Source organism: Manis pentadactyla, chromosome 1 (assembly GCF_030020395.1).
Source record: "Manis pentadactyla isolate mManPen7 chromosome 1, mManPen7.hap1, whole genome shotgun sequence".
NCBI classification, from domain to species: domain Eukaryota; kingdom Metazoa; phylum Chordata; class Mammalia; order Pholidota; family Manidae; genus Manis; species Manis pentadactyla.
The window spans coordinates 177,598,235-177,611,123 of NC_080019.1; the positions used below are offsets into that span (position 1 = coordinate 177,598,235).

The 12,889-nt window shown below is 40.8% G+C and overlaps 1 protein-coding gene across 1 annotated transcript; it reads left to right on the forward strand.

Moving 5' to 3' along the window:
- Nucleotides 1–2,484: 2,484 nt before the first annotated feature.
- LOC118911441 (60S ribosomal protein L39-like) lies at nucleotides 2,485–3,072 on the forward strand. Its single transcript, XM_036883493.2, has one exon. The coding sequence runs from the start codon at nucleotides 2,581–2,583 to the stop codon at nucleotides 2,734–2,736; it is 156 nt and encodes a 51-aa protein (XP_036739388.2). The 5' UTR covers nucleotides 2,485–2,580; the 3' UTR covers nucleotides 2,737–3,072.
- The last annotated feature ends 9,817 nt before the right edge of the window (nucleotides 3,073–12,889 follow it).

Below are 12,889 nucleotides of genomic sequence, written 5' to 3' on the forward strand. Positions count from 1 at the left end.
GGAAAATGGTTTACAGTGTTCTAGAGGAGTGTGGACAGAGGAAGTACACATCTGTTTCCCTTCTGGCCATCAGAACAGGTTTGCAGCCTCTGATCATTCCAAGGTTCTGAATAATCCAGATTCCTTTAGGTTTACTGTTACTGTTAGTGACCTCAATGCTGAGTATACAACAACAGTGATGTAAATCAAAGAAGGGCCACCTTTCTGTCCCTGAGGGCCATCTACAAGGCCTATGCCTCTTTCATCCATCTTTCTTCTTTATGTTCCCTAAGTATCTTTTCATGTTTGGCCCCTAACTTCCTGGTTTTCTTACTATTCATTCATTTATTTATTTTTTGGGTGATTTATTTCCTCTCATTATGTCAGTTACCATTTCTTCATAGACTCTCAACTCATCATTTCTAGCCTTTTCTAAGATCTCACTGAGATATTTCAGTTACCAGAAATTTAACTATATTAGAATCCAAACTCACCACCTTCATCATCCCTTGCAAATAGCCACCCCTCCCAAGTTGTCTTATTTTATGGTTTCCTCCTTTGGTGGTGGCTGTATTTGGAGACAGGGTTTTTAAAGACATAATTAAGTTAAAATGAAGTCTTTAGGGTGGTCCTTACTCCAACATGACTGGTGTCCTGGTTAGAAGAGGAGATTAGAGCACCAATAAATTCAGAGGGAAGACTGTGTAAAAACACATGGAGACGATGGCCACCTACAAGCTTTGCAGAGAGGCCTCAGAAGAAACTAATCTACACCTTGATCTTAGACATCTAGCCTCCAAAAGTGTGAGAAAATGAATTTCTGTTGCTTAAGCTACCAGTCCCTGGCACTTTGTTCTGGCAGCCCTAGCAAACTAATATAAGGGGCATTGAAAGACTTCCTTAAGATCACACAGCTAATCGGGGGAGAGGCAGACATACACCCAGATCTGTGTCTAAACCACATGTTCTCCTTTCTGCACTGCCAGCGCCCTTCAGCTAAAGAACCCCAGGAGCACACACTGCCGGGACCTATGAGCATCTCAGCAAAGGCTTGTTAGAAAGGACTTATTAATGGATTTGAGCTTGTGTTAGGTGATTATGGGGCCGTCTCAAGTAAGCAGGATTTCAGTCTGGATTGGTACTTTTAGGAAGCAGACAAAATTCTATGTCTGGGTATGTTATCCAGAAGGAGAGATGAGTGTCACTACAGCTGTGATTAATGAAGCAGCAGTTGCTCATATTAATCATGATGTGGGATGTTTGGCCATTTTGTGGTTTGGGTGCTATCCATGGTTTTGTTTGTGGTGGGACATGATTAGGCAGTGGTGTCGTGTTTGCCTTAATTCATCCTGGTAACAGAGTGGTCACATTTGATGAAGTTCTTTGAAACAGTGTTCAGCCAGAGAACACCAAGCCTCAGCTACAAGGGCCAGCTCAGTCCCTGGCTGTCAGGAGTTGCTTCCTTCTCAGTACCAAGACCTGCATTTGCTAAAAGACCAACACCAGCTGAAACTTCTTTCCATCACTTAAAAAAATTTTTTTTCAGGAAATTCTGGAAAAAAACGGAGCACAGTTGCTGATGACATCATCAGTGCTGTTGCAGACTTCACATGGAAACATTCCAGAGCACCAATAAAAAATGTTACAGTTGCCATCTTTAAATCTGAACTGCTAAATTTCTTCTGTGACCACATGAAAAAAAGAGAAATCTCCGTATCACCTACCCTTCCGTCCACATCCTTCAAGACTGCATGTAAGATGTTCTTTAAAAAGTCATGTGGAGTCTCTGATATCACTTAGAAAATGTTTAGATGTGAATGCCCACTGTTTTTTTGTCAGTTTCAGGACTTCTCAGACTACCTCTTAAGACACACAGGAAAAGTACAAGAACTGTGCAACACAATCTCCTGTCAAATGATTATTCTTTTGAGGGGCCAAATCATGCCTGGGAAATAGGAACAGCAAATGAACAGGAAGAGATTCGAGGAGAAAAAGCAGAAAGATGGGAATAAGCATGGAAAATCCTAGACCATGATCTCATTATTTATTTATTGACTGCTATTGACTCTCAGTGCCCTTTGTAGCTATGAACTAGTTGATCAATACTTGTTTATTGATGACCCACCTCTAGACAAGTTAGCCTGGAAATAGAAGCAGCTGCAAGGAGGGAGTGGCCAGGGTCATCTATCTGATTGTGCTACATCATGAGCAGGCAGATTCCCAGTTGCTTCCTGTAAGATGTGTGATTATGCTTGTGTTTAAGAATCTGTCAACCTGCTCCTCTGATCCACCTTCCCCCATTTTGTGGCTTCTGTACTGCTGTTAAAACAACTAGAAATGAACACATGCACAGCACACCACTGGCGCCTGCACTAATTCTCACAAGCTCCACTTCCACCACTTCTTCCTGCTGGGTTCTGAGACATGCGCCCAGCTGGCCACCCGTCCTGGGCTCTGGAGAGAATACTGATCTTTACAAAAAGAAGAATATTTTTATCCATTCCAAAGTGGAGTTGTCTATCCTCCAGACATACAACAGTGAAATTCCTGTTTCAGCAAATATAGCCATTGTAGTATCTGCTGTTGACTCTATTCCTCGCCATGTCTTCTCACAAGACTTTCAGGATCAAGCGATTCCTGGCCAAGGAACAAAAGCAGAATTGTCTCATTCCCCAGTGGATTCGGATGAAAACTGGTAATAAAATCCTGTACAGCCCCAAGAGGAGACACTGGAGAAGAACCAAGCTGGGTCTTTAAGGAGTCACGCATAAGATGACACACCTATTTATGCTGTATCAAAGTCACATGCTCTTACCATCTCACTCTGTAAACACTGCTAGTATCTGGGAAACTGGGTGTGTTTTATGGGGGAAATGATTTTTTTTGTTTCTCTGCTTCTGCACCAGTCTGTTTATTCAGTAATATACGTGAAACCTTTTGCATGAAAAAAAAAGATGTTACAGAACCACTGGTTATATTCTCCATGTTGCATTTCCATCCCAGTGACCAATGTATATTATGATTGAGAATTTGTGCCTCTTTATCCCCTTCACCAACCCCACTCGCCCACCCCAACCCATCCCCCATGGTAACCACCAGTCATTTCTCAGTGTCTGAGTCTACTGCTGTTTTGTTCATTTTGTTTTGTTTTTAGATTCCACATAAACATGAAATCATAGGGTATTTGTCTTTCTTTGCCTGGCTTATTTCACACAACATAATACCCTCTAGGTCCATCTATGTCGTTGCGAGTGCCAGGATTTTCTTTTTTATGGCTGAATAATATTCCATTGTATATATTCCAATAATATTCCAAGATGTACCACTTCTTCTTTATCCATTCATCCGTTGATGGAAACTTGGATTGCTTCCATATCTTGGCTATTTGCAAATAAAGCAACAACAAACATAGGTGTGCACATAAAATAAAATAAAACTAGAAACGCAGCCTCCTCTGGCTGTCACTGTCTTTGCCCTTGAGGAGCACTCAATCCTAAACACTGCGTTTTACTAGTGATGAGCCTTGTCTGTCATCAGTAGCCTCCCTAGACTGGAAACTGTTGCCTGCTGCTGCCAGTAGGAATTTCAGTTCTCTTTATATTTATTTCCTGATAATTCTTCTCCTCAATGTGCCACAACCCACAGTACATGTAAGAGCTACACACACACACACACACACAATAAATAATAGTTGGATCTCTTAAGGCTCTTGTAGTAGCAAGTGATAGAAAATCCGATTTAAACTGGCTTAAACAAAAAATGGGATTCATTGACTTATGTGACTGTAAAGTCCAGGCATACCTGGTTTCAAGTCCAGTTTGATCCAGGTGTTCATATATCATCTAGATCCTGACTTTCCTCATCTCTCTCTTCTTGGCTGTATTGTCTTCATCCTCTGGTTTCACCTGGTGAAAGATGGCTGCTAGTAGATTCAGGCCCATGCCTTGCATGGTCAGTTCCAATAGGGAAGAAAGTATCCAGTGGCAATATATACTTATCATTGGGAGCATGATGCCTGGGAACAGAATTGCTCCTATAAAGGCTGGAATTCCTTCTGATTGAACCAGCTTAGGCCACAATGCAACCAGAGAACTAGAATTACACTAATTGGCCAGTCCAGAGTCACATGCTATACTCTTGAGCAGTGGGGGGGTCACTATCTGAAGCAATGGGAAGAACTGTTTCCCAAAGGAAATTCAAGGTACTCTCACCAGATGAAGGGGAAAAGGACACCAGACAGTTAAAAATAATGTATATCTACTATAGAATTTATGAATTAACACTGACCCCCCTTTGGTCTTTGTAGAAGAAAATTTTTATTTAAATATATGAGCAGTAAGTTATTATCAGTAAAGTAAAAAATAAAGTTAACTGGTTCATCCACTCCCACTCCTTGTTTTCATCAAGAATTTAAATTGACTTACAAATTTTTAAAAATAAAGCAGGAAGTTCAAGAGAGAAACAAACAAAAAAATAACTAAAATGAGCAGACAAGTGGCCATGTGGCCCTTGAGGCCTTACGCCACCTGTGCTGTCAGAAGGAGCAGCAGTTAAAATGTCAGAAGAGAGGGGCGGAAGATGGCGGCGTGAGTAGAGCAGCGGAAATCGCCTCCCAAAACAACATATATCTATGAAAATATAACAAAGACAACCCTTCCTAGAATAAAGACCAGAGGACACAGGACAATATCCAGACCACATCCACACCTGACAGAACCCAGCGCCTTGCGAAGGGGGTAAGATACAAGCCCCGGCCCTGCGGGAGCCGAGCGCCCCTCCCCCCAGCTCCCGGCGGGAGAAGAGCAGGCAGAGCGGGAGGGAGACGGAGCCCAGGGCTGCCGAACACCCAGCCCCAGCCATCCGGGCCAGAGTGCAGGGCCCTCGATACTGGGAAAACAGGGCAGCAAGAACAGTGAGCAGGCACTGGAGGCTGGCGACAGAGGACATAAGAAAAGCGCGCGACCATTTTTTTTTTTTTTGCTTTTTTGCTGCTTTGTTTTGGCGAGCGCTTTTTGGAAGTCTTAAAGGGACAGGGACCCCAATACTAGGGAAACAGGGCAGAAAGACCGGTGAGCAGAGGCCTGAGGCTGGCACCGGAGAATAAAGAAAAACGAACGACCACCTTTTTTTTTTTTAATTAAAAATTTTTTTTTTTTTTTAATAAAAAAAAATTTTTTTTTCTTGTTTTTTTTTATGGTCGTTTTGTTTTGGCGGGTGCTTTTTGGAAGTCTTAAAGGGGCAGGGCGGGTCACTTAATCCAGAGGTAGGGAATCTGGGATCTCTGGGCACCCTAACCCCTGGGCTGCAGGGAGCAGGGAGGCCCCTTACGGAGATAAATAGCCTCCCAGCAGCTCCTGCTCCAACGCGACTCCACCACTTTGGAGTAGCTGCCCGAGCCAGGCCACGCCCACAGCAACAGCGGAGATTAACTCCATAGCAGCCGGGCAGGAAGCAGAAACCCTGTCTGCGCGCAGCTGCGCAGCACAAGCCACTAGAGGCCGCTGTTCTCCCAGGAGAGGAGGGCCACAAACCAACAAGAAAGGAAGTCCTTCCAGCCGTCACTTGTCCCAGTTCTGCAGACTATTCCTATCACCATGAAAAGGCAAAGCTACAGGCAGACAAAGATCACAGAGACAACACCAGAGAAGGAGACAGACCTAACCAGTCTTCCTGACAAAGAATTCAAAATAAGAATCATAAACATGCTGACAGAGATGCAGAGAAATACGCAAGAGAAATGGGATGAAGTCCGGAAAGAGATCACAGATGCCAGAAAGGAGATCGCAGAAATGAAACAAACTCTGGAAGGGTTTATAAGCAGAATGGATAGAATGCAAGAGGCCATTGATGGAATTGAAATCAGAGAACAGGAACGCATAGAAGCTGACAGAGAGAGAGACAAAAGGATCTCCAGGAATGAAACAATATTAAGAGAACTGTGTGACCAATCCAAAAGGAACAATATCCGTATTATAGGGGTCCCAGAAGAAGAAGAGAGAGGAAAAGAGATGGAAAGTATCTTAGAAGAAATAATTGCTGAAAACTTCCCCACACTGGGGGAGGAAGTAATCAAACAGACCACGGAAATACACAGAACCCCCAACAGAAAGGATCCAAGAAGGGCAACACCAAGACACATAATAATTAAAATGGCAAAGATCAAGGACAAGGAAAGAGTGTTAAAGGCAGCTAGAGAGAAAAAGGTCACCTATTAAGGGAAACCCATCAGGCTAACGTCAGATTTCTCAACAGAAACCCTACAGGCCAGAAGAGAATGGCATGATATATTTAATACAATGAAACAGAAGGGCCTTGAACCAAGGATACTGTATCCAGCACGACTATCATTCAAATATGACGGTGGGATTAAACAATTCCCAGACAAACAAAAGCTGAGGGAATTTGCTTCCCACAAACCACCTCTACAGAACATCTTACAGGGACTGCTCTAGATGGGAGCACTCCTAGAAGGAGCACAGCACAAAACACCCAACATATGAAGAATCGAGGAGGAGGAACAAGAAGGGAGAGAAGAAAAGAATCTCCAGACAGTGTATATAACAGCTCAATAAGCGAGGTAAGTTAGGCAGTAAGATACTAAAGAGGCTAACCTTGAACCTTTGGTAACCACGAATTTAAAGCCTGCAATGGCAATAAGTACATATCTTTCAATAGTCACCCTAAATGTTAATGGGTTGAATGCACCAATCAAAAGACACAGAGTAACAGAATGGATAAAAAAGCAAGACCCATCTATATGCTGCTTACAAGAAACTCACCTCAAACCCAAAGACATGTACAGACCAAAAGTCAAGGGATGGAAAAACATATTTCAAGCAAACAACAGTGAGAAGAAAGCAGGGGTTGCAGTACTAATATCAGACAAAATAGACTTCAAAACAAAGAAAGTAACAAGAGATAAAGAAGGACACTACATCATGATAAAGGGCTCAGTCAAACAAGAGGATATAACCATTCTAAATATATATGCACCCAACACAGGAGCACCAGCATATGTGAAACAAATACTAACAGAACTAAAGGGGGATATAGACTGCAATGCATTCATTCTAGGAGACTTCAACACACCACTCACCCCAAAGGATAGATCCACTGGGCAGAAAATAAGTAAGGACACGGAAGCACTGAACAACACAGTAGAGCAGATGGACCTAATAGACATCTATAGAACTCTACATCCAAAAGCAGCGGGATATACATTCTTCTCAAGTGCACATGGAACATTCTCTAGAATAGACCACATACTAGGCCACAAAAAGAGCCTCAGAAAATTCCAAAAGATTGAAATCCTACCAACCAACTTTTCAGACCACAAAGGCATAAAACTAGAAATAAACTGTACAAAGAAAGCAAAGAGGCTCACAAACACATGGAGGCTTAACAACACGCTCCTAAATAATCAATGGATCAATGACCAAATCAAAATGGAGATCCAGCAATATATGGAAACAAATGACAACAACAACACTAAGCCCCAACTTCTGTGGGACACAGCAAAAGCAGTCTTAAGAGGAAAGTATATAGCAATCCAAGCATATTTAAAAAAGGAAGAGCAATCCCAAATGAATGGTCTAATGTCACAATTATCGAAATTGGAAAAAGAAGAACAGATGAGGCCTAAGGTCAGCAGAAGGAGGGACATAATAAAGATCAGAGAAGAAATAAATAAAATTGAGAAGAATAAAACAAGAGCAAAAATCAATGAAACCAAGAGCTGGTTCTTCGAGAAAATAAACAAAATAGATAAGCCTCTAGCCAGACTTATTAAGAAGAAAAGAGAGTCAATACAAATCAACAGTATCAGAAATGAGAAAGGAAAAATCACGACGGACCCCACGGAAATGCAAAGAATTATTGGAGAATACTATGAAAACCTATATGCTAACAAGCTGGGAAACCTAGGAGAAATGGACAACTTCCTAGAAAAATATATCCTTCCAAGATTGACCCAGGAAGAAACAGAAAATCTAAACAGACCAATTACCAGCAACGAAATTGAAGAGGTAATCAAAAAACTACCAAAGAACAAAACCCCCGGGCCAGATGGATTTACCTCGGAATTTTATCAGACATACAGGGAAGACATAATACCCATTCTCTTTAAAGTTTTCCAAAAAATAGAGGAGGAGGGGATACTCCCAAACTCATTCTATGAAGCTAACATCACCCTAATACCAAAACCAGGCAAAGACCCCACCAAAAAAGAAAACTACAGACCAATATCCCTGATGAACGTAGATGCAAAAATACTCAACAAAATATTAGCAAACCGAATTCAAAAATACATCAAAAGGATCATACACCATGACCAAGTGGGATTCGTTCCAGGGATGCAAGGATGGTACAACATTCGAAAGTCCATCAACATCATCCACCACATCAACAAAAAGAAAGACAAAAACGACATGATCATCTCCATAGATGCTGAAAAAGCATTTGACAAAGTTCAACATCCATTCATGTTAAAAACTCTCAGCAAAATGGGAATAGAGGGCAAGTACCTCAACATAATAAAGGCCATCTATGATAAACCCACAGCCAACATTATATTGAACAGCGAGAAGCTGAAAGCATTTCCTCTGAGATCGGGAACTAGACAGGGATGCCCACTCTCTCCACTGTTATTTAACATAGTACTGGAGGTCCTAGCCACGGCAATCAGACAAAATAAAGAAATACAAGGAATCCAGATTGGTAAAGAAGAAGTTAAACTGTCACTATTTGCAGATGACATGATACTGTACATAAAAAACCCTAAAGACTCCACCCCAAAACTACTAGAACTGATATCGGAATACAGCAAAGTTGCAGGATACAAAATCAACACACAGAAATCTGTGGCTTTCCTATATACTAACAATGAACCAACAGAAAGAGAAATCAGGAAAACAACTCCATTCACAATTGCATCAAAAAAAATAAAATACCTAGGAATAAACCTAACCAAAGAAGTGAAAGACTTATACTCTGAAAACTACAAGGCACTCTTAAGAGAAATTAAAGGGGACACTAACAGATGGAAACGCATCCCATGCTCATGGCTAGGAAGAATTAATATCGTCAAAATGGCCATCCTGCCCAAAGCAATATACAGATTTGATGCAATCCCTATGAAACTACCAGCAACATTCTTCAATGAACTTGAACAAATAATTCAAAAATTCATATGGAAACACCAAAGACCCCGAATAGCCAAAGCAATCCTGAGAAAGAAGAATAAAGTAGGGGGGATCTCACTCCCCAACTTCAAGCTCTACTATAAAGCCATAGTAATCAAGACAATTTGGTACTGGCACAAGAGCAGAGCCACAGACCAATGGAACAGACTAGAGAATCCAGACATTAACCCAGACATGTATGGTCAATTAATATTTGATAAAGGAGCCATGGACATACTATGGGGAAATGACAGTCTCTTCAACAGATGGTGCTGGCAAAACTGGACAGCTACATGTAGGAGAATGAAACTGGACCATTGTCTAACCCCATATACAAAAGTAAACTCAAAATGGATCAAAGACCTGAATGTAAGCCATGAAACCATTAAACTCTTGGAAGAAAACATAGGCAAAAACCTCTTAGACATAAACATGAGTGACCTCTTCTTGAACATATCTCCCCGGGCAAGGAAAACAACAGCAAAAATGAGTAAGTGGGACTATATTAAGCTGAAAAGCTTCTGTACAGCAAAAGACACCATCAATAGAACAAGAAGGATCCCTACAGTATGGGAGAATATATTTGAAAATGACACATCTGATAAAGGCTTGACGTCCAGAATATATAAGGAGCTCACTCGCCTCAACAAACAAAAAACAAATAACCCAATAAAAAATGGGCAGAGGAACTGAACAGACAGTTCTCCAAAACAGAAATACAGATGGCCAACAGACACATGAAAAGATGCTCCACATCGCTAATTATCAGAGAAATGCAAATTAAAACTACAATGAGGTATCACCTCACACCAGTAAGGATGGCTGCCATCCAAAAGACAAACAACAACAAATGTTGGCGAGGCTGTGGAGAAAGGGGAACCCTCCTACACTGCTGGTGGGAATGTAAGTTAGTTCAACCATTGTGGAAAGCAGTATGGAGGTACATCAAAATGCTCAAAACAGACTTACCATTTGACCCAGGAATTCCACTCCTAGGAATTTACCCTAAGAACGCAGCAATCAAGTTTGAGAAAGACAGATGCACCCCTATGTTTATTGCAGCACTATTTACAATAGCCAAGAATTGGAAGCAACCTAAATGTCCATCAATAGATGAATGGATAAAGAAGATGTGGTACATATACACAATGGAACACTACTCAGCCATAAGAAAAGGGCAAATCCAATCATTTGCAGCAACATGGATGGAGCTGGAGGGTATTATGCTCAGTGAAACAAGCCAAGCGGAGAAAGAGAAATACCAAATGATTTCACTTATCTGTGGAATATAAGAACAAAGGAAAAACTGAAGGAACAAAACAGCAGCAGAATCACAGAACTCAAGAATGGACTAACAGGTACCAAAGGGAAAGGGACTGGGGAGGATGGGTGGGTAGGGAGGGATAAGGGGGGGAGAAGTAGGGGGGTATTAAGATTAACATGCATGGGGGGGTAGGAGAAAAGGGAGGGCTGTACAACACAGAGAAGGCAAGTAGTGATTCTACAACATTTTGCTATGCTGATGGACAGTGACTGTAAAGGGGTTTATAGGGGAGACCTGGTATAGGGGAGAGCCTAGTAAACATAATATTCGTCATGTAAGTGTAGATTAGTAATAGCAAAAAAAAAAAAGGGCAGTTCCTGTGTGGTAACCTCCAACGAGTTCTACACACGGGTATAAAGGGCATATAAAAGTGTAGGCAAAGGGTCTGTTTGTGTTTATACAGAGGATCAAAGCCTAATTGGGCTACCCCGAAAATGAACTAAGATACGATATGAAAAAGAACTTCCAACATCAGCACTCTCTGGAAGACTCATGCCAGAAGATGATCATCAAAAAACCCCAACAAAGATCCACTCACTGCTACAGCTGTAGATGCACTCATCCCACCAGTTCCTGGACTTGCCATGGGAATGAGGAAGGAGATATCTAAGCTGGCCTGTGCATACAGTAAAACAATAAAATTGGACTGGATCTATACTGTTGGAACTCAACCAAGAATTTGGAGAAGTGCAAATTGTAGCGCTCCAAAATCTTACAACTACAGACTATTTACTGTTAAAAGAACATATGGCATGTGAACAGTCCCCAGGAATGGGTTGTTTTAATTTGTCTGATTTCTCTCAGACTGTTCAAGTTCAGTTGGACAATATCCACCATATCATAGATAAGTTTTCACAAATGCCTAAGGTGCCTAACTGGTTTTCTTGGTTTCACTGGAGATGGCTGGTAATTACAGATATGCTTTGGTTAGGTAACTATACTCCTATTATGTTAATGTGTGTGTGCAATTTAAGTAGTAGCTTAAAACCTATACATGCTGAAGTTACTCTACAAGAAGATATATCAAAGAAATAATCAATCTTCCCATGTTTTCTTCCGCCTGCTACTTCTATAGCTTTTCTTCTTCCTTCCTAATTACAACCCTTAAATAGAATTCATGCCTCATATCAAATTTACCGAGTATCATAATTCTTCCAAGTGGTAAAGATACCTCAAGACAAATGCTGGGCATAGAAGCCACAGGGCATAAATATGCAAAGAAGTAAAAAGCTAACTTTTTCAAACAATAAGGCTTCTCTCTCACTTACCAACTTCACATTTCCCTGTATGGCCCCGGAAGATGACTGGTTAGCCAGAGACGGGTAAGATTCCTCAAGGGAGGAACAACCTAAGACAGGCACAGTCGCAGGGGGGCCATCACGTGAGAAATTGGGGATCAACAGAGGTGAGGCTTAGAACCTCACCCCCCCGTTCTGAGAGAAATCTTCTGCATACGTGGATGTTTTATTGCCCTGGTCTAGCTTGGATTAACACATAGTCTACAGGCACACACCTGATCATCTACATTTGCTCTCTTACAACACTAAACTATGTTTTCTACCTTTATCTTGTATCTACCTACCACTTCAGCATTTTATTAAAAATAATAATAATAAAGAGAGAAATGTGGTATCCACATATAAATCAAGTATAAAAACCAAATGAGTATTCATATTTGAACTGACTGTTTAGAGTTCATAATGCATGAGCAAAACGGAAAGTTTCTGTGATGACTGCCCTTGTACTGTTCACTATGTAGCTTATTCATTATGTAAGAATTTGTTCTACATGTAAAAACTTGTTTGTTATGCCTCAGAAGATTGGAGACTGACAAAAATTAGGCTTGGTGTGGATTAATGATTGTGCATTGAGCATTGACTCCCCTATACAGAATTTTATTGTCGTTAACAACCATTTGATCAATAAATATGAGAGATGCCCTCACAAAAAAAAAAAAAAAAAAAAAAAAGGACAGACTTCCAATGGTAAAATAAATTAGTAACCGGGATGTAATGTATAGCATAAGGAATATAGTCAAGATATTGTAACAGCTTGGTAGGGTGATAGCTGGAACCTAGAATTATGTATATAAATGTTCTACCACTGTGTTGTACACTTGAAACTCATGTAATGTAATACTGTGTGTCAACTACCCTTCAATAAAAAATAATTATTTAAAAAAAAAATGTCAGAAGAAAGGAAGTTTGGTGGCAGAGATAAGCTTGAATTTCAGTAAGAATTTATCATCTGAACTTTTTTAAAAAAGCACTTATCAAGTATAGCTTTGAGTTTCATTTGAGGAGATGACACACAATTACTTTTTCAATGTTTGCCAAAGCTATTTATTGATTCAGAGAGCCTTAGTTGAACACCAACAGTCCTTCAGACACTAGACCTGGGAATCGTG

Coding starts and splice junctions, on each gene's coding strand:
- LOC118911441 (XM_036883493.2), top strand. CDS start 2,581: ATGTCTTCTCACAAGACTTTCAGGATCAAGCGATTCCTGGCCAAGGAA.